This window comes from Ctenopharyngodon idella, chromosome 19, assembly GCF_019924925.1.
Source record: "Ctenopharyngodon idella isolate HZGC_01 chromosome 19, HZGC01, whole genome shotgun sequence".
NCBI lineage: Eukaryota > Metazoa > Chordata > Actinopteri > Cypriniformes > Xenocyprididae > Ctenopharyngodon > Ctenopharyngodon idella.
Genome location: NC_067238.1, coordinates 9246 through 35179, shown reverse-complemented (window position 1 = coordinate 35179; position 25934 = coordinate 9246). Strand labels below are relative to the sequence as shown.

Here is a 25934-nt window from a genome sequence, read left to right as displayed (position 1 = left end):
TGACTAAGAGAGACTGTTAGGTTCAAGCTAAGTTATCTTATCTCTGTACACTGCCTTGTCTGCTGCCATTGCTTGTCTTGCTGCACCTGTAAATAAACGACTGTGTGTGGAAGTTACCTGTGTTGTCTCCGTCTGTACACTAACAGCAACTAAAATTCTGTAAAGTACTAAAATTACTAAAAATGAAATAATTATAAATTAAAGCTATATAGAAATATATAAAATATAATATTAAAATAAAACAATAGTATATAAATACTACTAAAATAACACTGTTTAAAACCTTCAAACATAGTTTTCATTTGGGGTGGACTATTCCATTAATGGTTTGTGTGATTTATCAGTATAAATTGTGACTGTATAAATTTGTTCGCAGGGGGATCAAGGCTTTCCAGGAGAATCTGGCCTACAAGGTGAGAGAGGAATTGGAGAACCAGGACCAAAAGTACGTACAATTTCAATGTCCTTACAAACCAAATAAAATATTATCTATATATTACCATATTTTTAATATAATCTATGTTTTATGTAATAGTAATAGAGTGGTTTCTTGATTTTAGGGAGAACCAGGACCAGACGGAGCACCTGGTATTCCTGGCATCCCAGGTGAAGATGGCTCTGTGGGTTCAAAGGTACAGTGGGACACAACGTCTTGGGTCACAGGTTTCTTGTAAAATATTTATGATTTCATTTAAAATTGGATCGTCACTTAAGCCATACTTAAAAATGAATGAATGTCATATAAAGTCATACGTTTTAAGTTGTGGCTTAAATGTCTACATATTTTTGGGGCCACTGTGACTATAACACGTTCTTATTTTATGATAGCAAATACAGGAAAGCTTCAGTAAAGCACAAATGCATTGCTTTCCTGTTTATATTGTTTACTCACCTGGGCATTTCTGTCTTTTGTTCATTATATTAGGGTGAGATGGGTTTACCTGGTGAACGAGGTCCAGAGGGCTCACCTGGGAAAGGAATTCCCGGTGAAAAGGTACAATGACGTTTCTTTCTAAAAAGGTTTCTTACTTACCACAATTCTACGGATCAATTTATAAATGAAAACCATCTCTTATGGTTAAACAGTGATTTATACATTCATTGAGTCCAGGAGCAGTGTTGGGGAGTAACTGGTGTAACAGCGTTATGTAATTTAATTACAAAATTAATGTAACTGTAATCCATTACAGTTACTGAGAAAAAATGTGTAATTAAATTACAGTTACTTATGAAAATGTTAACAAATACAAAGAGGATTACATCTGACGTTGCAGCCTGGTCTCATTGTTAATACGTAGGTATTAATATGTAACTTTCAAAGACACAAAACGTACATTTTTGTACGTTTAGAAAGGTGCTAAAACATACAATATTGACGTAATTATGGCACTAAAACGTAAAAATACTTACGTTTTTTACAGCGAAAAAACGTAAAATATTTATGAATCTTATCATGTCTTAGAGATATATGTATAATGTCCCTTTTATCGTTTTGTAGATAAATGTAAGATCCCTAAACCCCATCCCGAACCTAAACCTACCCATTTTATACAGAATGTTATGCAGAAATGTGTAGGAAAATGACAATTTTAGTAAAAATTTAACATTAAAACGATATTTTGAGCCACTAATCCTACACCTACCCCTAAACCTACCCATAACCATTTCTTTAAACTACCTACTGTTATAAATAAAAGAATGACAGACAAACAAGCGTAACCACAAAAATTTATTTTTTTTGCGAAAATGTCAAAAGTGGTACCAAAAGTAGTTCAAATGATGATGAGTTCCAGTCACAGTCCTCTCTGGCGGTAATAGTTTTTTATAGGGTACAGAGCAGAATTTAATTTATTAATCCATGAAAATATGATGAATCCGGCTTCTCTCCGTGAAGGCGTGCACTCATTTCAAATGTCAATCCACTGAAACACGGCATGTCGCAATCTGTGACGAAGGTGAGAACCAATGAGCGTTTGATATCAGTGCCGTAAACCATGTCGTAACGCTTCTCGAGGGTGGCGCTACTTTCAAATTTGAATCATAACGAGCGCGAGCTTTGACTGTGACGGTCGCTGTTGCTGAGAATCAAAATGAAGATCGATGGATAAAGGGCTGAATTTGGATCTGTTCCTTACAAACATATGGATTCTAAAGATTGGGAGTACAGCGAACAAATAAAATGGATGTGATTTGTGAATTTATGTTGTGTTTTGGTGTATCTTATGGTTGTATTGTCAGTCACTGCATAGGAGAAAACGCCTTCTGTGTCTCACAGCAAACAAACTAAATATAACAAAATGGTTAAACAATTACAGAAAATTTATTCATAAGGTTTTAAATTGTAGTCTTGTTTAACATTATGCAATCCTCCGAAACGAGCAGCACAAGTCACGAACAGAACTGTTATTTCATATTAAGTAGATGAGTAAACTGCTTTCAATAAATTTGACTAAAAACATTAAATCATTAAAGCCACGATTTTAATATTAATACATGGGAATTCATATACATTCACACTTTACGTTACATGATATACGTTTTTATTGCTGTTAATACATAAGTATTTTTACATTTAGTGCTATAAGTATGTCAATATTGTAAATTTTTGTGTCTATGAAAACGTAAGTAAATGTATGTGTGGTAGAACCACAATTTACGTAAAAATACACACGTTTTCTCATGAGATCACGTTGCAGCATTTCTGTAAAAAGCTAGGGTATGTTGAATATTCATTTGTTGCTTTGCCTGTTTTTAATGTGCACGATGCCTCCTGCCATTTAAAGTCTGTTTAGTGAAGCGATGCTATTCTGATGCTTTTGATTGGTTCACTTGTTTGAATTTGCAGCGCACCACGTCTGCCAAATACATCACTCCACATTGCCACTGAAAGCTTTAGGCTACAACCTGTCTGTTCAAAAACGGCATCATAGCTATTAAACTATTTCTTGTTCTGATTTTAAATCTGTATTTAACCTCAGAACGATCTCAAAAGTAAAAAGAGGTGCTAAAGTCTGATTTCGTGGTGGCTGTGCTTTAAAAATTAAATTATTATAATCTTAATACAAGTGAAGGATTTTAAAAAGTCTGGCAGTAATCAGGGTAACACTTTAGAATAACTCACGCTATGAAGCATTAGTTAAGCACTAGTAAACAGTCAATTCATCATTTATAAAGCATTAATAGACATTAGTAAGCAGTTTATAAATACAGCTATAAATGCTTTGTTCTTGATTTATAAGCATATCTATAATGGGTTTAATAATTGTATTTTCATACTTTATTAATGATCAATTTATCATTTCTAAATTATGTATTACAGTATTTACAAACCAGTTATTTAGGAGCTGTCAGTGGTTCATAAGATCATTTAGAAAGTGTAAGTAAATGATTAATAAACAATTTAAATGTACATTTATACATCTTAATATTTAGCCATATAGTAATAGTTACTCAGTACACAATGTTCCTACTGTAATTCATGATTAATTCAGGTAGTTATAAAACATTTAGTAGTTGTCAGTTAACTATTTTTGTGAGCTCATCTAAAGTGAGGACTATTTATGCCTCGTAAAGCTTTTATTAAAGGAGATTTGAAGGATACAGAACATAGAAATATTTATTTCAAGGAAAAAAAATGAAACTTTACAATGGGTAACTTTTAAAAATTAAAAAATAAAACCGTGCAATTTCTCAGAAAATAAAAATCGCTGTACTCCTCCAGAAAACATAACTGTGCAGTAAAATGAAACTAAGTTATAATCTGATAAAAAAATAAATTTCTGTAAAGTGTAAACATTGCTGAATAAAAATTTACCAGTGCCAACACTGGATTACAGGAGTGCCAAAATACAACAAATAAAGTTTTATAAAACAATATTAATATAATAAAATATCTCACAGTGTCAAAACTACCTCAGTATTAACTTTAAAACATTAGAGAACAGCAGTGCAGAAGATAACAGCCTTTAAATCTCCTTTGTAAAGCTTTACAAAGCATAAATAGTCCTCACTTTAGATGAGCTCACAAAAATAGTTAAAGGGATAGTTCACCGAAAAATGAATATTCTATCATCATTTACTCACCCTCAAGTTGTTCAAAATCTGTATAATTTGTATAATCTGTTTGCATTGGCTGCCAATTGCTGCTCGCATCCAATTCAAGGCTCTAATGTTTGCCTACAGAACATCCACTGGCTCTGCACCACTATACCTAAACCCACTACTTCAGACTTATGCGCCCTCCAGAAGCTTGCGTTCTGCAAGTGAACGGCGTCTTGTGGTGCCATCCCAAAGGGGCACAAAATCACTCTCACGGACCTTCTCCTGGTCTGTTCCTGGTTGGTGGAATGACCTACCACGCTCTATCCGAGCAGCTGAGTCTTTAGCCATTTTCAAAAAACTGATAAAGACATATCTTTTTTTTAATCAACACTTGACCCAGTAATATAGCACTTTTTTTTTTATATATATTTTACTTTTCTTTTTTCGATTTTCTATTCTTTCTCCATCTATTTGCGTATATATTTATTAAAAAAAAGTGCTACGAGCACTTTACGGATGAAACTATGACTTGACATAGCACTTACATACTGTTGTGCTCATGTTGATTTGATTGCTTCTACGATTCTCATTTGTAAGTCGCTTTGGAGAAAAGCGTCTGCTAAATGACTAAATGTAAATGTAATGTAAATAATTTTCTTTGTTCTGTTGAACACAAAGGAAGATGTTTTGAAGAATGTGTTAAACTGAACAGTTTTGGGGCACCATTGACTTCCATAGTAGGTTTTTTTCCTACTATGGAAGTCAATGGTGCCCCAAAGTGGCCTGGTTACAAATTTTCTTCAAAATATCTTCCTTTGTGTTCAGCAGAACAAAGAAATTTATACAGATTTGGAACAACTTGAGGGTGAGTAAATGATGATACAATTTTCATTTTTGGATGAACTATCCCTTTAACTGACCACTTCTAGATGTTTTATAACTACCTGAATTAATCATGAATTACAGTAGGAATATGTGCTAATAAAGCATTTATTAACACGCTGAGTAACTATTACTATATGCCTAAATAATATGTATAAATGTATGTTTAAATAGTTTATTAATCATTTACTTACACTTTCTAAATGATCTTATGAACAACTGACAACTCCTAAATAACTGGTTTGTAAATAATGTAATACTTAATTTAGAAATGATAAATTGATCATTAATAAAGTATGAAAATACAATTATTAAACCCATTATAGATATGCTTATAAATCAAGAACAAAGCATTTATAGGTGTATTTATAAACTGCTTATTAATGTCTATTAATGTTTTATAAATGATGAATTAACTGTTTACTAAAACTGTTTACTAGTTATTATAAAGTGTTACCCAATATGTAAAAATATTGTTTTTACTGTATTTTAAATCAAATAAATACAGTATTTGCGAGCATAAATGTCCTCTTTCAAAAACATAAAAATAATGTTGTAATATCATTTATTTTATTTTATTTTCCATTTTCCTTGTTTAGTATGATAGTATTTGTTCTACTACCTCTAATTAATGCAGATTTTAATAAAAAAGACTGTTTTAGAATTATTTTTCTATATATATATATATATATATATATATATTTTAAATAAATTATTTTTGAACATCATGTCTTTGTCACACTGGGTTGTAGTAAAACTCACAACGAGGAAGATGACGATGATCCAAACACAGTCTTTAATAATATCCACACAAAAATCCAAACAAGACAGGCAAAGAAACACAACCTTAGAATTAACTTGACCAGACAACTGAAGAGTGCACAAGGAGGAACTTAAATACACTTTGGTGATGAACTAAATGATGAACAGCTATGATGATTGAGTTAGTGTCCATGGTAACAGATAAGTGGCAGGAAGCTAAGACAAAGGAGACACATGTGACTAGAGAATACAAACTAAAAGTAAATGAAAATGAAACTAACTAAACAGGGGTGCGTTTCCCAAAGCGAACTATGGTCGCAAGTTCCGTCGTTACCAATAGAGTTCAATGGGACTTACGACCATAGTTAGCTAACGACGCTTTCGGGAAACACACCCCAGAACCGAGACAGTAACATTAACATTAAATAATGAAAATTATAAAAACACTCAAAAGTAAATGTCTTAAAATGCAAAGTCCTAAAATCAGCCTTCATTTTCTTTATGCAAAATATAATATCTTAATATCTTACATGTGTATTTATGAGGCTTGAGTTTGAAATACAATACTGCATCACATCATGTCATGTCTATGATCAAAAAGCTAAAAAATCTCAAATACTGTCTTCTCTAAATGTACTGAAGTGGAAAATGTCACTGTCACATAAACACACTAAATTGTGAATCTCTCCACAGGGGGACCGAGGTGACAGAGGACCTCGGGGTCTCCCAGGAAGTGCTGGAGCACCGGGACCCCCAGGGGCCAAGGTCGGTGGGACAGTGGCAATATTTAAACACAAAATCTGGTTTTTGCATTGGGAATATGGAGGTTAATGTCCAGGTCGTCATGTTTAGAGGTTTGGAATGTCATATTTCATGATCTGGCGACTTTTAAAGAGTTCATAAAAGGTCTTTAGGGTTTAGTTGTACAGTTTTATGGTTGCTCATAATCAACCATTTAACGGTCATCCTTGGGTTGTGAGAATATTCATCCATAAATTCGTAAACTTATAAAATACATTGAAAATCGTAATATTTTTCCTGGACTTGGTCACTGGAAACTTGTTGGAAATAGGCACAAAGCAACAACTCTTATAGGAAGGACATGCTGTATTCAATATATTATCTCATCAGTCTAACTTTTTTGATTATTTTAATACCTACTTTTGTTAAATACAAATATTATTTGTTTTCAAAAGTGCCTATACAGGTGCTGGTCATATAATTAGAATATCATCAAAAAGTTGATTTATTTCACTAATTCCATTCAAAAAGTGAAACTTGTATATTATATTCATTCATTACACACAGACTGATATATTTCAAATGTTTATTTCTTTTAATTTTGATGATTATAACTGACAACTAAGGAAAATCCCAAATTCAGTATCTCAGAAAATTAGAATATTGTGAAAAGGTTCAATATTGAAGACACCTGGTGCCACACTCTAATCAGCTAATTAACTCAAAACACCTGCAAAGGCCTTTAAATGGTCTCTCAGTCTAGTTCTGTAGGCTACACAATCATGGGGAAGACTGCTGACTTGACTGTTGTCCAAAAGACGACCATTGACACCTTGCACAAGGAGGGCAAGACACAAAAGGTCATTGCAAAAGAGGCTGGCTGTTCATAGAGCTCTGTGTCCAAGCACATTAATAGAGAGGCGAAGGGAAGGAAAAGATGTGGTAGAAAAAAGTGTACAAGCAATAGGGATAACCGCACCCTAGAGAGGATTGTGAAACAAAACCCATTCAAAAATGTGGGGGAGATTCACAAAGAGTGGACTGCAGCTGGAGTCAGTGCTTCAAGAACCACTACGCACAGACGTATGCAAGACATGGGTTTCAGCTGTCGCATTCCTTGTGTCAAGCCACTCTTGAACAACAGACAGCGTCAGAAGCGTCTCGCCTGGGATAAAGACAAAAAGGACTGGACTGCTGCTGAGTGGTCCAAAGTTATGTTCTCTGATGAGAGTAAATTTTGCATTTCCTTTGGAAATCAGGGTCCCAGAGTCTGGAGGAAGAGAGGAGAGGCACACAATCCACGTTGCTTGAGGTCCAGTGTAAAGTTTCCACAGTCAGTGATGGTTTGGGGTGCCATGTCATCTGCTGGTGTTGGTCCACTGTGTTGTCTGAGGTCCAAGGTCAACGCAGCCGTATACCAGGAAGTTTTAGAGCACTTCATGCTTCCTGCTGCTGACCAACTTTATGGAGATGCAGATTTCATTTTCCAACAGGACTTGACACCTGCACACAGTGCCAAAGCTACCAGTACCTGGTTTAAGGACCATGGTATCCCTGTTCTTAATTGGCCAGCAAAGTTGCCTGACCTTAACCCCATAGAAAACCTATGGAGTATTGTGAAGAGGAAGATGCGATATGCCAGACCCAACAATGCAGAAGAGCTGAAGGCCACTATCAGAGCAACCTGGGCTCTAATAACACCTGAGCAGTGCCACAGACTGATCGACTCCATGCCACGCCGCATTGCTGCAGTAATTCAGGCAAAAGGAGCCCCAACTAAGTATTGAGTGCTGTACATGCACATACTTTTCAGTTGGCCAAGATTTCTAAAAATCCTTTCTTTGTATTGGTCTTAAGTAATATTCTAATTTTCTGAGATACTGAATTTGGGATTTTCCTTAGTTGTCAGTTATATTTCAAATGTTTATTTCTTTTAATTTTGATGATTATATCAGTCTGTGTGTAATGAATGAATATAATGTACAAGTTTCACTTTTTGAATGGAATTAGTGAAATAAATCAACTTTTTGATGATATTCTAATTATATGACCAGCACCTGTATTATATTTTTAATTATAATTATATTTCATCACTATTGTAATTTACACTTTCCACAAAATATCTACAAAGTAGAATACTACAAAGTATTCAGAAATACTCAAAGTGCAGAAACACTCCAGTTCTTTATAAATTATACACAACTAAAATGACCACTCATTGTCTTATATACACTATGAACATTTTTAAAAATGAACACCGGTAAAAAAAAAAAAAAAAAATTATTTCATTTATAGGGAGAACCAGGAAGTTTAGGTATGATGGGGTTACCTGGACCTCCGGGTCGAGGATTGCCTGGTTCAAAGGTACGTATATGTCTTACTAAGTGCAAATGGAGATAAATGCTATTTACACAAAGTGTAAAAAGAAGTAATATCCTGTTTGTACTAAAGATAAATAGTTGAGAAATGGTGGGTGGAGCTAGTGAAAATAACTTTTGCCAACGAGGTTGACTATTTGCATTCTTATCTAATGTTAAACATTATTGTGTGTACTGTACATATGCTGTTCCTCATTATGTTGGTTGCATGTTTATTGTTAGGGTGAGCCAGGACCTGCAGGAACCTCTGGTCCTGTTGGAGAGCCAGGTGTTGGGACTGCAGGCCCTAAGGTTATACAGACAATGACATAGACATTTTACCATATAGTTTAATAGGAGGTTTGTTTGTTTTTTACCCTAATAAAATCTACACTGGCATGTTTCAGGGTGACAGAGGAAGTCCAGGACCAGTGGGGCCACAAGGAATGAAGGGGGAGGGTTACCCCGGACCACAGGTGCGTGAAGGAGACAAATACTTTAATACGAACAACACAGAAAGCAAAAGCAGTAATATCTATACATATGATATATTCTCAGGGGCTTCCAGGGTTGCCTGGACTACCGGGTGAAGTTGGACCTGAAGGACAAGGAATTCCAGGACCAAAGGTATTGGTCATTATGCAATTCACAATGAATGATTGCTGACTTTTTATCTTTCAGAAAGTTAACAAAGTTTAGCATTCTTGCTAAACTGATGTTGTTGTTGTTGCTTACAGGGAGACAGGGGCTCACCCGGAGCTACTGGCCCTTCAGGGCCTCCAGGAATTGGACTGCTTGGACCAAAGGTTCAATATCGCTACTTAAAATGTGTATTGGCTCTACATACAGTATGTTCTGTGTTGATTTAATTCATATGAGATATTTTTAGGGTGCAGTTGGCCAGCCTGGTGCTCCAGGTCTTCCAGGCCCTCCAGGAGAGGGAATTCAGGGTCCCAAGGTAAGGCTTCAAGGCCTACAGGTCTCATACTGTAGCTCTTCAACTTAGACAGAAAGCAAAACATAACTTTGTCATACAAAAGCTTAGAACTTTAAATAAACATTTTGTCATCACAGGGAGACCCTGGGTTTCAAGGGAACCCTGGCCCAAGAGGGCCTCCGGGTGATGGCCTGCCAGGAGAGAAGGTACTAGAAAAGCAAACACTGACTGATTGTGTTATATGTCAGTATAGTTAATAATATATTACTGTTCAAAAGCAAAAACAACATAAAGTCTGTTGGATTTAGGGCGACAGAGGCCTAGTGGGGGAGCGCGGAAGAAAAGGAGAGAGAGGAGAACATGGAGTGCCTGGACAAACAGGAGTCAAGGTAATATCCAGTTTCCAGTTAGCCAAGGTTCATATTCCATTTCCAGTTTATGTTTGCATTTTTTTTTTTTTTTTTTTGGGTAGCGTTGTAGTTGAGACCAGCTAATTTGAGTCTAAGTCTAGGCTGAGACCTGTGAAAGTTGAGTCAGAGTCAAAGTTGAGACCAGAAGAAGGTTTAGTCCAAGGCAAGACAGAGGCCTGAACGGACCACAGACCACATAACGCATCTACAGTGTTGTAGTATTCAAGACTGGACTTGAGTCAAGACCAAGTCCAAATGCTCCCAAGTCCATAACAAGACCATGCATGTATATGGTCTTGAACGCAGACTCAAGATTAAGTCCAGTCTCGAGTTCTACAACACTAGGGGCTTTCGCACCGGAGGAACCTTTTCATAGTTCCTAGAACTATTGGCTGAAGTACCCGGATTTTGCCGTGTTTGCACCGCAGGAACTTGATTTTAGTTCTTGGAACTCCTTTTGGGGGAACTAAATTAGCTCCTACTTCAGAGTATGGTCTAAACCAGCACTATAGGAACTATCAATGACGTAAGTGTACGTTGATTGGTCAAACGCATGTCAAACACCGGCACCCGGCATTTTTAAAAAGCCATGTAAACAGATTTACTTCACGAACATGGAAAACAGCAATAACGGCATTGACATGCTGTCTGCAATACTGAAAGTTGTCATAGGAGATTTTGTCTCTTAGCCCCACTTTTTGCTCTTTCAGTCGCGTAGATTATGCATTTACATTCCATCTACGTTATCACGAAACCCACGACACACAACAAACACTCCGTGCTCCGATCATGGCATCCTCCATTTACCGATTTTTAGCGTTTGTAAATGGTTAAAGTCGCCACTGTCGGCCGCTTCACAGTTCCTATTCCCAATGCGAATGCAACCAGGAACACGGCCCGGGGGAGAAATTAGTTCCCAGGGAACTATCCTAGTGGCTAGTTCCTATAACTGAGTTCCTAGAACTATTCGGTGCAAAAGCCCCTACTGTTTCGAAATTCCAGTCCATCAAATTCTAGTCCTGTAGATGCTACAAGTACAAAATTCGTATGAAATTACAACAATAATAAACACAAGTGATCAAGTAATCAAGACAGTTTGGCTTCGGCTTGCAGCTATATATTATCTGTTAGTTGTTCACTATCATGTCTTAAAGTGCAGTCACATTAGCAAAATTTCTGCAACATTTTGCAGGCAAAAACTTGTCAGTAATGTAGTGATGTATGAAACACTACTCACACAGATATCACTTTCAAACCAAGAACCTTTTTGTTGCGAATCTGCGTGAAGAACTTGAATCCATTGCAAAATTTGCATGGGGAATTTTTTTACCTGTAAAATTCTATTAAAATGACTGGATTTTGTCCATTAAAATTCACCAAACAATGGTACACGTGACCGCACCCTTACTCTAAGGGAACTGCAACAGATTTTAGCCCACCTTTAATTCAGTTCCTATATATGTAGATAGATAAAATATACCTTGAAAAATTACCCTGTTACTAATAAAATTCAACTTAAATTGTATAGGGAAAACCAGGAGAGAAGGGAGATCCTGGCCTATCTGTGAGTCAAAATAGTTTTCATAAAAACTTTGTCATCAGAATACTTACAAATATTGTATGAATAACATACATTGAACTTCACCCCGCAGAGAGAAGAGGTGATCAGAATAATCCAGGAAATATGTGGTATGTAACCATCCCTGCCACTCAAACACAAAACTATATTGTTTAATCTGTGTTAGTTGGAGGCACTTAATTTTTTTGTTTTCTCTCAGGATGTGGTCTGAAATGCCAGACGAGTCCTCTGGAACTGGTCTTTGTCATTGACAGCTCTGAGAGTGTGGGTCCAGAGAACTTTGAAGTGGTGAAGGACTTTGTGAATGCTCTGATCGATCGCTTGTCCGTGAGCCATGAAGCCACGCGTGTTGGGGTGGTGATGTACAGTCATGTGGATGTGGTGGTCGCCAGCCTACAACAGCTGTTTGACCAGACGGGCATCAAAACTGCAGTGCGCAATATGCAGTACCTGGGCGAGGGCACCTTCACGGGCAGTGCCATCCGCCGGGCCACTCAGCTCTTCCAAGCAGCTCGGCCTGGTGTAAGAAAGGTTGCGGTCGTGTTGACGGATGGTCAGGCCGACAAACGTGACGCAGTGAGGCTGAAAGATGCTGCAGAAGATGCTCACGATGCTGGGATTGAAATCTTTGTGATTGGTATCATGAACAGCAGTAACTCCCAGTATGCAGAGTTTAGGAATGAGATGAACATTTTGGCATCTGAACCTGATGAAGAACATGTCTACTTAACTGACTTCATGAGACTGCACAGTACGTACTCCTATATTTCTTTTAAATGTGGCGTATTTGGCTAAATATTTTTATGCTAACCTGTTGCAATTTTTCAGCAATGGAGAATAAACTGCTAAGTCAGATCTGCGAGCGTAATGATGGAACACTCTTCAGCCCAAATGGCAAAACATTCCCTCCATTTGGGCCTGATCCAGTTCCAGATAGAACTGAGGCTCCCACCAGTGATTATTTCGTCACAGAGGACAAAGAGGTCATTTTTCATACTTCTACAGAAAGACACAGTAATACATTTTTATCTAGCAAGACAATATATAAATTCATTAGCAAAATGTTTTTCAAATGGAAAATATTCAACTTTTCACTAAAATTAAAATGGTACAAGCCTTGCACAAGACATGTGGAGAAAAAAAACAAGATATTGTGAGCACAAATTAAGGATTTGTTCCTGAATTTTAGGTAAATCATGGCCAAGAGGTGGTTGATTATGATTTCACTTTTTTAACTTTAGTTAGTGTGTAATGTTGCTGTTAGAGCATTAACAACATCTGCAAAAATACGATGCTCAAAGTTCAAAGCAAAGTGAGATATTTTCTTTTAAAGAATTCTCTGTTTAAGGACTACAACAAACGGCTGGTAGGGACTACAACAAGCTTCTTCCCGGATTGGTGACATCACTAACCCTAAAATGTACATAAACCCTGCCCCCGAGAACACGCAACAAAGGGGGTGAGGCTATGTTATTGCAATACAGTATGTAACACAAAAGCAATAGCATGTCATAAAAGCAAGATGACAACATGACAAGTTATAACCATAATTAAATTAAACTATACCTGTTCTATCTTCATGCAGCATATATTCTCTGGCTCTGTAGGATCTTACAACAGTTCCCACATGAGCGATTTATAGATTATCATAACAGAATATGCTAATTAATGACTTTAAGATAGTTAACTCCACATCAGCTACATAAATTCATCAACTAACCGTTCAGAAACGTCCTGTTGCATTCCACATGTTATCACTTCTTCTTGAGTCTCTCCATCATTGTCAGACTCCGGTTTGAACATAAAAGGCTGAAGAGTTTCTGATATTTTCAGTGAATCTGCGTGAGGTAATGTTAATCAGAGCTTTTAACACAAGCTCTTGAAACTCCACCCTCTTCTTGAGAGCAGCAGCTCATTTGCATTTAAAGGGACACACACAAAAAACTGAGCGGTTTTGCTCACCCTTAAAAAGTGACAAATTTAACATGCTATAAAAAAATGATCTGTGGGGTATTTTGAGCTAAAACTTCACATACACACTCTGGGGACATCAGAGACTTACTTTACATCTCGTAAAAGTGGCATTATATGACCCCTTTAACTAAATTAAAATGTTACAACAACATGACCATGATTTACCTAAGATGAAAGAATTTGTCAAATGTGGCTATGAATTAAGTCATGGTAACAAATTCTTAATTTGTGGCCATGATATCTGTTTTTTTTTTTCTTTTCTTTTCGTTCCATGACATAAAAATGACACTTAAAAAAGCTACTTTTTTTAAAAGAAATATTTCATGTTAGTTTTGTGATGTAACCATCAAGTAAAACAGTAATAACATATTTCCCTTATACCTTAAATTCCTGTGTGTACACATCCTAATCATTATTTTCAAAAAAGATTTTAAATATATTTTTCAAAATAAAAAGGTTTTTTTTTTTTTTTTTTTTTTTTCAAATAGCTGAGAAATTAAAACCCTGCTCATCACTGAAGTAGTGCACAAAATGTCTTTATATGTATTTATGAATAAATGAATAGATCTGGATAAAAAAAAAAAAAAAAGTTAATATCATAAAATATGAGCAGAAACTACAGCCTTAAAAACAGAAACATTAATATGGAGAAAAAGCATGCACATAAAATGACCCAAAATCATAATATAAACGCCAGCTGAAGGTGATATTTTGCCGGAAAGAGCTTCTGTTTCCAGTTGATGAGATGTGCTGCCACAATGCCACATGCCTACAGTCTGAAAAATTCTCTTTATCACAGACTGCACTTCCAACAGAGTTTGAGACCACTTCTTCTACCCAGCAACCAGATGACCAGATGACACACCAGTCCTCCATCTCAGTAGTAGGACCCCAGACGCTCATAAACTGGTGGTATGTTCCAAAAATCAACTCACCTCCCCGAACTCTACCTCCTCCACCCCCTCGTGGTGACTCGAAAGGTAAATGCACTGGCTTACACCACAATTATCTATTAGTGACTTCTTGAGCATTCACATTTAAATTTAGTTTGAAACCAGATTTTGTTCAGTTTGAAGTACTTCAGATGTATGTTGTTGTTGTATTTCAGATGTAGACTGTAGACAGGGATTGGACCCTGGGCCTTGTAGAGAGTACAGGGTCATGTGGTACTATGACCTGGAGGCCAACGCATGCGCACAATTCTGGTATGGTGGTTGCCAAGGCAACAGCAACCGCTTTGAGACGGAAGACATTTGTAGAAACACTTGTGTGCAGACATAACACCCTCACAATGAAGTACAGGGCTTCATTCAGCAGATTTCTGATTTTTCATTTTTTTTTAACAAGCTGTATCAACTTTTCAGTCATGCACTATGCATTTTCATTGTAGTACTTGTTTTTTTTATGAGAACAGTAAGGAATCCTACACTGACTGTAGATCAGATTTGATTTTGGGGCAACACTACTTTAATTATTGTTTATTAGACTTAGTGCTGCTCCATTTTCTAGAGAATAACATGTATTTTCGAAGTACCACATTTTTCTTTCTATAGTCGCACTGAAAGTTTTATGAATTTCTTTGTTTTAATTAATCCTTTTGTGTATGTTGCATCCTTAAAAATACAGCATTGTAAATATTTCTGTTAATTGTAGTCAACTCCACCATTACCAGTGCTCAAAGTGGGAAAAAAAGGTACTGGTAATCCCCTTTGTTTTCAAAAAATAAATAAATATGCTTATATACATAATTTGGAGTCATCATATGCAGTCATCAAGGGCAATGCTGCAGGGAGTCCGCCAATTATTGTTTAACTGCAAACTATTTTTTGTGGAAAAGATAAAAAATTTCTTAAATAGTGCACTACGTTAACTTCAAAGCTAATGTTAAAGGGATAGTTCACCCAAAAATGAAAATTATCCCATGATTTACTCACCCTCAAGCAATCCTAGGTGTATATGACTATCTTCTTTGAGACGAACAAAATCTGAGAAATATTTAAAAATATCCTAAGGTTTATAATGGTTGTGAATGGCTACCCAGATTTTGAAGACACTTTTTGGACGTACATCAAATGCGTATGGCTGTCGCGCCAGAAGCTTGTTATTTTACTTTATAAAGTTTTAAATAAGGATATTTGTTTTACACAAATGCATCGATTCGTTTCAGAAGGCCTTTATTAACCCCCTGGAGTCGTATGGATTCATTTTTTTATAGATGGATGCATTTTTTTTTTTTTTTTGTCTTCAAAATCTGGTCAGCCATTCATAATAATAATTTTCATATGTGAATAATTTTTATGTGAACTATCTCTTTAAGAAGCTAAATTTCTGCTAAATTGACCCTCCCTCATTAAACTGTATAAAGTAAAATCAAAATTTATTGTACAAGTGTTTGCCTCTCTCAATGATTATTTTAATGGTTTTGCGATGTATCATAAAGTATGTACATAGACTAAGATGATACTATAGAGACCATTGCAATATGCAACAGAAAAGCATTGCACAAAATTACTAATACTGTGTACTGGGGAGTACCGGACAACTTTTAGCACTGATCCTTACAGAATCATTTATGTGTGCCAATCACATATATGATCACTGCTCTTTGTAAGTGCATGTGTATTTAAAATGCAAAACATTAAGAATCTGTGTTAAAAAAAATTTGGACAGTATTGTATGTTAAAGTTGTATTATATAGTGTGATTAATCACATTTGCATTTCAAAGATATTTACCCATGTTTCATTGTTCATGTTTCCTTAGCAGTGAGCATGACTCATGAATTTGGGTATAAACTCCTCCTTTCGTGTCATAAATAGATGACAATCAAACATCCAGAAGTCCTTTCCAATATAACATCCAAGGTTTGGATTAACCAAAAGCTTTTCTTGTCTTACATTTGATAGATTTTAACAAAGATTCTCAACTTGAATTTTTTACGTTCAGTCAATGATGAAGCAAACCATTGTGTTTCCGAAGCTAATGTTATGACAATCAAGTTCTTAGTCTGTAACGTAACTTTAATCCCATATGTAAAACCTGTTTTAATATGTATTATAGAACAATAAATATAACATGATTTACATGTAATGGTCTTATAGTGAAGTAATGTATACATGCATTAATACATTTTGCTTTAAAAGACGACATTTTGAATGCTGTGTTATTTTTAGATTTGCTGTTATTTCTATTATTTAAGAGTTAATCTGGGTTAAATCTGTATTTATACCCGTATGGGCGTAAGTGATAGGTGTAGTACTCTAGTGTGTGCATTCCTACTGCATTCATGTAGTGGAAAGAGATGGCTAAATCTGAACAGCATCCAGGGCCCTAAAACACAAGAACAGAACAATGTATTTAAGATAAAGAACAAGTTGAGAAGGAGTATTAAGAAGGACATAAGAAAGAGAGTTTTTAACTGTAATAATACTTAATCATTCTTGAATATAAATTGGATTTATCTTTACTGTGGCCTGGCTTATAATACTTACTGTGCCCTGGCTGATCATAAGCCAGGTAATGTGAAAAAGGGCTAGAGGTGTTTTATTTTCATTCTAATGGGTTTAACAGTGATCTTCATTAATTGTTGTTGTTGTTGTTATTATTATTATTATGTAATAATAGGTCTTTACATATATTGGTATGGAGCATCATGCAAAAGCAAAAATTTTTTGGATGAGTTGCTATTATAGAATTACCCTGTGTCACTCATGTTTCTGGATCAACATCCTGAACACAACCTTTTAACTGGAAACTTATTTATCAAATATGAATAGTTAATAATTAGAAGAATTATGGTTAGCACAATACTTTTGGACAAGAATGTTGTTCCAGGATCAACAAAAGTTGTTTAACCAGGAGCATGTATTACTTAGAAACTCAGTATTTAGCTGGAACTGCAGAGGGTTTAATAATGTGGCACTAAATATTTATCTAAAAGTGATCCAGTGGGAGTAGTTTGCGAGTCAACAGAACACTGAAACTGTGATAGCAGTTCTCGAAACTGAGAACAGTTTTGGACTTGGACATGATATGTCCATGTTGTTATGAGCTGTATTAGCATGTGTGAACCAAGAACTTGAATGAGGGGGTAAACGTTTTTTAAAGGGGTGGTTCAGTGTTTTTTGTTTTTGTTTTTTTCTAGGCTTGATTATGTTTTTGGGGCGCAGTTTAACATGTCTTAATGCTTCGTTTTTTGTTTTTTAAAAAGCCGTATTTTTCATATATTTTACCTTTATTCTACACCTCTGTTTCCATTGTCATTCGAACGGCTCGTTTGACTTCCTGCTTCTATGAAGCCACTCCCTCCGAAATACACAATGTGCTCAGGTTGGTAGCTGGCCCAGTGCATTGTGATTTGCTGAAACGTCCGGAAACGCCACGCCCCTTACCATTAGTTGCTACCGGTTACGTGTGCTTTGGTGGAAATGGCGTCTATATTGCTGTATCAAATTGAGCCCGAATCAGACCCAGATGAAGACGGTCAAGCAGAACCTCTGCAATCGCGGCTTTTAAAGAACGTTTATGAATGGTATTTCATTTTGTATTTGTGTTAAAGTGTTTAGATATGCTGTCGCTGTCTGTTAGCTTTCAATATACGGTTTTATCCTGATTAAAGCTTTACTGTAGCCGAATACATGACTGAGTAGTAGCATTTTTGTAAAGGATCGTTTCATAGCATGAACAACTGTTTGTCTATGAACATAGAAGTTTGTTGCCGTTTGTTGAAGTATGTAATAGAATTTAGCTAACTGGCTAGCGAAGCAAAAACGCGTTGGTCTTTGTTTACGTCTTTGATGCAACCAAAAAATAGCAACAGAACTTTTTTTTAAAAGACATGTACAAACAATAAAACGTACTTACAGTTTGGGGCGATAAACGGCAGCTTCTGCTTTTAAAGTGGGAACTGCTTCATCTTTCAGTAATAGCCTTTGTGCAAATCCAGCATTAAACTCATGTAGATTCTGGAAGCTGTCTTCCGCGCCGCATCCAGTGTAGAAAATATCACAGATTATTATAATGGGTTCTATTATCTTTTGACGCGTCGCTCGCGTCCGGTGTACACAACTCTTTCGCTTCCATTATGCTGCGCGACATGGCCTCGCCCACTTTGTTGCGTGTTCCCGGGGGCGTGTTTTGCAGGGTTTATGATGTCACCAACCCGGGAAGAAGTTCGTTGTAGTCCAAACCGGTCGTTTTTGTAGGCATTAAACTGCCATAACTTTAAAAGACAATATCTCCGTTTGCATTGAACTTTCAGCGCTGTAACTTTGCAGATACTGTAACTTTGCAGATACTGTTTATGCTTAAGCAGCAACATTACACACTAACTAAAGTTAAAAAAGTGAAATCGCAATGAACCACCCCTTCAATAACAGTTAATTGAATAAAATATAAATGAGCTACTAGCACATAAACATGGCTTCATTTGAATGTATTTGAGCCTGTATTTTCACTCACAGGAATGATAGTGTGAATTATGATTTCTTTGTCAGTTGTTGTTATCATTTGAAAGAGTTGATGACCCACAAACCACTACACTGGAAACCACTCCACAACTTTTAAAATATGAACAGATTTTTAATCATTAAGCATCAACCTCATGCAGAAACAAGCACCTGCATACACTACATGATTTTCTGTGAAATCTGTCAACTCCGTCTGCCCAAACTCTTTGACTTTTGGCAATTAGCATTTACTCTTCCAGACTGTAAATTGGAGCAAAAAATCTGGGCAAAAGTTGTTTAGTGTATTCCAGTTTTAATTCACCCTAAAACTTACCTCAACAGGGTCATAATGCTCATAGAGGAGGTACCAAGGTCGTGGTCTGGGTAGCTGTCTGAGCAGGTAATAGTCTGGAGGGTAAGGGTGAAAGGTTTGTCTCCCCAACACGTCTCTGGAATCACCCGTCTTAACTTTCTTTGTCTCCATGCATCGTCCCAATCCAATATCCTCAACTTCTGTGTTGTGTGTGCAAAGTCCATCAGCAAAACCCTTCACAAATCTCCTCAAAGCTTCCTTACTGAGGACGTAACCAGCTCCTCCACTCATGTAGCCCTGAGCAACGAATGGTACGTACCTACGTCCAAAATACAGCGGCTCCTCTGTGTTGTGTTTGGAAAGACTGTAGCGCAAATTCTCAAGGACAACAAATGTGTCATCGTCAGCTTTGAGGAACCAATCAGCATCTTCAAGATGGTTCTTGTGAATGTGCTGAAAGGCCCGAATGGTCTTCCAGTAGAGTTGACTGCGTCCTTCTGACACGTTGAGCCCTACCGTGGGGAAGTCAGACTCCTTCGAGCTCATGTACAGAACGATGTTGCAGTGTTTGCCCCATGTGTCACGCACATGTCGGGTTCTAGATTCCAGGTGTTGAGGCTGCGTCATTACCCAGCATAACACTGACCTTCTGGCTAAGGGCTAATGCAGCTGTTCTGTTCTCACCTATAAGAATATTAGAGTTTAGTTTAATGCTCTTTCATTGTACATTTATTAATTTAGTAGATTTCAATTACAATTGAGAAATACAACAAACAATTCATCTTAAAGAGGCAATAAACATAAGAAGTGCTAGTAATACGAAGTTTCAGCTGTCGTTCAGGACGATAACTATAACAATAACAGTAAAGATTTAAAAATCCTTAGTTCCTTAAAAAAATCCTTAAAATTCAATAGTTTTAAAAATCATTTTAAGATTAGTCCGCACCACAACTAAACCGACAACAACACAGAAGAACATTTTCATTGGAATCACTTTCAGAATTTATTGTTTTGTTTTGAGCTGAGGAACAATAAAAACATTGACAGCCAATCAGAATTCTCCCAACTTTAAAAAGCTATTTTAATTTTTTAACAGTATTTAAAGCGGCAGACGACAAAACTGTAGCGTGCACTTATAATAAACGGATTGTTATCATGCATTGGTGTGGACACTAATAATAGTTAGTTATAGTTATCTTTATAGTTACACTGTAACAAATTTCTGTAGTTTTCACAGCATTATTACTGTAAAATGAATAAATCCTTACTGTAGAACCTGTATACAGCATGTTGCTGTAAATCTGCAAAGCATCATGGTTAAATTTTAATGGTGGTAAATTCTACAGTAAATATATTTTTTACTGTGAATCACAATAAAGAAATTTTGAGCAGGACTTTTTTCAGCAGCAGAAACTGAGGAGATTCCACAATTTCTTTAGGATTTGACTTCAACAAGGTAACTTAGCTCATATTTTGCAATGTTAGGTTAATTTACCAATGCGTCCTCATGTAAATTTACCTGTGTTTAGGAGTGTGCCAGGAGAGAGATGCAGAGAGTGGCACTAGTAAGCCATATCATTACAAACAACTGTTTGCTCATGTAAGTTTGATAGATTTTTTTTTTATTTTTTTTTTTTTATCTGTCAATATTTGATAATGTTATCAGTTTAGTGGAGTAACATTGTTGGATAAAAGTAAACTGGAACTGTATCCATGCACATGCATGTGTGTTAGCAAAGTGCGCTAGCCGTTTCTTGTTGTTTTTCTAGCTATGGCATGATACCGAAGTGGGCTGAAGTAAAGCGCAGCAACAGGTAAGGATTTTAAACAGCACAACATTTTTCAAAGGATTATGTTTTTCTGAGCTTCTTTGCCAGGCAAAATACAGCAGCTACATAGAATAGATGCTAGCCTCTTTAAGTGAATTCCTGCCGTGTGGAAGTATATTATGCCATTGTATTGTCATTGTGTTTGTTTTTAACTGTCACGGGACCCTTCATTTACTGTTTAACCCCTTTCTTTCAGGCTGCATCAAAGAAACCACAACAGTCATTTCAAGTACGTACTAACTATGCATACAATATGTCGAGTCATGCTTTATAGAGAAGAGAAATTAGCATTATAATATATGGTGACTGGTTCAATGAGTTTTGTCATGGAACTTGATAGATATGGAACTTCATTGATACAAAATCGATATGATGAACTACGTGCATCGTTGTGTTGTGGCCAATCGATGTGTTGTCATTACCTCGAGATCATATGTTCTTAAGGCCACAAGTTTAGTGTAAAAAATCTACATGACCATATAGCAACATGCTTTTCATTTGTTTCTATAGTAACTGTCATTAGTTCATTAAGTTTCAGCTGTGTTTGATTAATTAGTCTCGTTTGTATTAACTACTTAATTTGTGCCTTGTCTCCATTCTCTGTTTGGTGTTACAATTATGTTAAGGTGTGTCACTCTGCCTGTTTAGTGGAATGTCTTGCCTTTGGGGGATTTATTAAACTTTGTATTGGATTTATATTCAATGCTGCAGTAGTCTTCTTCTGTCTGCCGGCACACACACCCATTGTGTGACAATAATATAATATAATTGTTACAATGCGTGGTTAGAAAAAGTCACAAAGATGAGGAAACATTCAAGGACAGACTTTAATGATGAATGCTTAGAAAACAGGAATAAAAAGAAATGCTATCTGTCACAAGAACTGATGAAGACTAAGGGAAAACTGAGGGCTTATAAGCATGAACAAACAAAGGGACCTAATAAGATAATTAATGAGACAACAGGTGAACAGAATGATTAATCAAACAGACTGAGAAACTAGGTCCAACAGGGAAGAACCAAAAACAATGAAGATAGCATACACGTTAATATAATATAATATAATATAATGTAGCCATTATGCCATAATTGAAAATAAAAAGTTTATTTTTAAATTTATAGTAAATTTATTAATATTCTCCCTTTATGACTATCCCATGTTGCTACAGTCATACAGGTTTGTTTACGCATTAAGATGATGTTTCCTCAACACAGGACATGGCCACGACATTTTGGGAGTGTCTCAGTCAGCTCAGCTCCCTAACTCCTGAGCTTGTGAATCGGTATATGGTGTACATGAATCCGGGCACTTGTAAGAACGGTAAAAGACACTGGCTCACACATTGTGACACAGATGACTCTATTTCTGGTGACAACACAATGTCATCATTTTATAACTCAACTACTGGTATTCATGAACAGCAGCAGAACTAATATCTTTCTGACATTATATTTAATGTTATTTAAAGTACTTTGTGATACTTTGCTTGTTACATATATGTGCAACAATTCAGGGATAAAAATGTTAGTTAGATTATGTTAATTACCTGTCTAGTGATTTACGTTTATGCAGAAATACAATAACATAATGGTTTGTATTAAAAAACAAAAACAAACAAACAAACATCTATCTCGTGTCGTTATGTGTAGTGAGTTGGCTCATGTGATCGAAGTTTCACACTTCAGAACTTCCGTTAAGGGTGCATAGTGAGCATTGTTGCTCCCTGTTTTTCATGGTGCATTGTGGGACTTTTTAAGGGAGCGAATATTTCAGTGCACTGGAAGGATTCTGAGACAGCCCTTAAAATGGCTGACTCCCTGATCAGTGCTGACTACTGAACTAGGGAGCTGATTGAGGCCCACTCATTATCATGTCCACACTAGTTAATATGGTCACCATAGTGATATTAATGTTGACTGGATTGTTTCATTTAGTCAGACCAACTTTTATACATTGTCATCAAGCCATCAGTCTTGCCTTCTTAGTCGTCTACATTAATGGCTAATTTCTTCCACTGCAGGAAACAACTCCAGCCCAGAAGGAAGTTTCCCATTCAGGAATAAAGTCGTTATTAAGGATTTTGAAGCTTAAAAATTCTAGTTTTTGAATTATATTTACTTTCTGTTTTATTAATTTCCAATTGTATCTGGACATTTTAATTCAACTTCAACAAAGATGATGGATTTGTATGTTTAGGAGTGTTGTATACCAAATAATAAAAATGTATAGCCTATAAATGTATATAATGTAAAATATTTTATGCCTATGTATTTTCACATTTAAAATGTTTTAAATAAACGTCATTTTGTGACAAAAATCATGTCTTCATTTTACAGTACACAATTAAAGCAGTTTACAGTAATCTTATATTTGCTGTGATAAAAAAAAATACAGCAGTAATAATAGAAAACTGAAATGTACAGTAACTTGCTGGCAGCAATTAGCAAGTAAGTTGCCATGTTCTATTCCACAGTATGCTTACTGTAAATGTTATTACAGTAACTATTTTGTTACTGTTTATGTAACAAAATATGCATATATGCGTATGCATGCAAGGAAAACATGGGTGATAGACAAATTGGATTAAAAATGCTAATTAATAATGCTAATAACCCTTTTGAAAAAGAAGTGCACTTAACTGTATTGAATGTGTGCTTGTAGTGTAATTCAACTCCAGTATATATAACAAAACTGTACTTGCAGATAATATTAATGAAAAGTGTAAACTGAGACAACACTTACATTTCTGTTTTTCTTAACACACTTAAGTACACTTTTAAAAATGCACTTTGTAATAATGTAAAACTAAAAGTTTTACTTTAATGTACATTTTAGCAAACAAATATAAGCTATATCCATTTTATTTTTTTCATATGCTGCTTTATTTTGAGTAAATGCATTAGATCATCTGTGTATTCTATTCTATACAGAAAATGTTCATACTGTGTACAGTACATACAATGTACTGGAAAAATAGTAAGAGTAGTATGTTATTTCCAACAGCTTCTGTCCTCTTTTCTGCTTCTTTTTTATTTGTTGTGTTAGTGGCTGATTACACAGAGGAGAAATGTATGAGTAGAGAAAAAGCCTTTGTCTTACCTGTATGCCGTACAGTATATGCATGCATAGCAAATGGAGGTGTCAGAGTCCTTGAAACATGTGAATAAGTTATGAAAAGAAGGACACTCACTGCTACGCCATTAAAAAATAAAATTAGGTGCTTCAATTTTCTCATGTCTAATATATTTATGATAAAAGCTTCTTGTTCAACTCATTTAACAAAGACCGCACCTCTTCAATGCTCTGAACCTCAGCACACTATGTTTACCATCATCCTCTCTGGCTACCACCTGCGCACACTCAACAATCTCCACACCTATCTGCCATCAGCCTCATCAGTTCCTATATAAAAGCCAGCACCAAACACACGTGGTTGCCTGGTCTTGTCATTCAGTACTTAAGCTCCACCTGAGTACTTATGTGTGCATCGAACTGTCTTCTGACCGTCGTCTTCTGTGACTGATTTTATCTGCCTGTCTTCAGCCCTTGAGCCACTCCTCTAAGGAACGTGCAAAACAGGTAGAACTCTCCTTCTCATGCCAGTGTCACAGAAACTCACTCACTCTGCCTGAGTGTGGCTCAATAAAATCTGCATTCAAAATTTGCATTCTTCTGTTGCATGACATCAGGTAGTTTCCAAAAAGAATGAGATGGTGTGTATCCAACATAACAAACAATACAAAGAAAGAACCAAACTGAGGAGCTTAAATACACAGGATAATGATGAACAATAATGAACTTCCTGTTTGTTGCTGCGCGCTGTTTGTGTTGGAGCTCTGTCAAGTGGATTCCCCTGTTTTTCTTATTAAAATCAAATTTATAACCTATTATTTTCTCTTTTAACAGTGGGTGAACATATCCCGGACATTATTCTATATAAAAAACAATTGGATTGCCTTGATATCGCTAGTTTTATCCGACTTCCCAAACAACTTCTACTAGCTTTAGCCCGTTAGCATTAGTAACGTGGTCACGTTATCGTTTGTGTTGCTTACACTCTTCTCACTCACGAAATTATTGTTCATATACTCTAATTGCAAATGTATCGGATGTGTCTCTATCTTTGAGTGCAGGTGAGGACACGTTCATGCTGCACACGATGCAGTTGGAGCTGGAGGCCAAAGCAGATCAGTGACCTACTAGAGAAGCAGGCCGAGCTATGGGAGCGGCGAACAGCGCTGGAAACATCCCGGGCTGATGCTCACAAATCCACGATAATTTTGCAGTGCGATATTAACTCTCCTGCTTCCTTTACTCCATGTGTTTATCTCAGGGTATCCGCGGGGCATTAAAAAGCATTAAAAGTCATTAAATGGATTTTGTGAAAATTAAGGCCTTAAATGGCATTAAAAAGCATTAAATTTTATTCCTACAGGCATTAATTTTCGCCCTTTATGCACGCATTGTGATGAATATAGCAACTTGTTAACCTGATCTAGCTTCCGAGACTCCCTGGTACTGCCACTCGAGTGCGAGGTCTCGCTTTCCTGCCGCAGGCGTACCTGCGTCTGCTCTGTTCAGTGAGTGGCTGAGAGGAGCAGCGCCTTCAGTTGAGGATGTCAGAGAACAAATAAAATAGATACTATTGCTTCTAACCTGAGT

At 36.2% G+C, this 25934-nt stretch overlaps 2 protein-coding genes across 3 annotated transcripts in view; one reads left to right on the top strand and one right to left on the bottom strand.

The window, feature by feature from the left end:
- LOC127500672 (collagen alpha-1(XXVIII) chain-like) overlaps positions 1 to 16767 on the top strand; it is a 35126-nt gene extending 18359 nt beyond the window's left edge. Inside the window, exons 18-35 of the mRNA XM_051872011.1 lie at positions 377 to 445; positions 561 to 632; positions 926 to 994; positions 6379 to 6450; positions 8722 to 8790; positions 9027 to 9095; positions 9191 to 9259; positions 9342 to 9410; positions 9521 to 9589; positions 9673 to 9741; positions 9858 to 9926; positions 10029 to 10109; positions 11659 to 11694; positions 11783 to 11819; positions 11909 to 12460; positions 12538 to 12692; positions 14483 to 14663; positions 14792 to 16767. Coding sequence (XP_051727971.1) covers positions 377 to 445; positions 561 to 632; positions 926 to 994; positions 6379 to 6450; positions 8722 to 8790; positions 9027 to 9095; positions 9191 to 9259; positions 9342 to 9410; positions 9521 to 9589; positions 9673 to 9741; positions 9858 to 9926; positions 10029 to 10109; positions 11659 to 11694; positions 11783 to 11819; positions 11909 to 12460; positions 12538 to 12692; positions 14483 to 14663; positions 14792 to 14964 — 1980 coding nt within the window. The 3' untranslated portion in view covers positions 14965 to 16767. The remainder of the gene's footprint in view (positions 1 to 376; positions 446 to 560; positions 633 to 925; positions 995 to 6378; positions 6451 to 8721; positions 8791 to 9026; positions 9096 to 9190; positions 9260 to 9341; positions 9411 to 9520; positions 9590 to 9672; positions 9742 to 9857; positions 9927 to 10028; positions 10110 to 11658; positions 11695 to 11782; positions 11820 to 11908; positions 12461 to 12537; positions 12693 to 14482; positions 14664 to 14791) is intronic.
- A 99-nt stretch (positions 16768 to 16866) lies between these two features.
- Positions 16867 to 24760, bottom strand: LOC127500668 (glycoprotein-N-acetylgalactosamine 3-beta-galactosyltransferase 1-like). 2 transcript variants are annotated; one of them, XM_051872007.1, is made up of 3 exons: positions 24372 to 24760; positions 19464 to 20126; positions 16867 to 17012 (listed from the first exon to the last, which is right to left on the bottom strand). In XM_051872007.1, exons 2-3 carry the CDS (start codon positions 20067 to 20069, stop codon positions 16884 to 16886), a joined length of 735 nt encoding a protein of 244 aa, XP_051727967.1. In that variant the 5' UTR covers positions 20070 to 20126; positions 24372 to 24760; the 3' UTR covers positions 16867 to 16883. The 2 variants fall into 2 exon arrangements, with proteins under 2 accessions (XP_051727967.1, XP_051727968.1); XM_051872008.1 differs by lacking the exon at positions 24372 to 24760 and having other exon boundaries at positions 19464 to 21488.
- Between the last annotated feature and the right edge of the window lie 1174 nt (positions 24761 to 25934).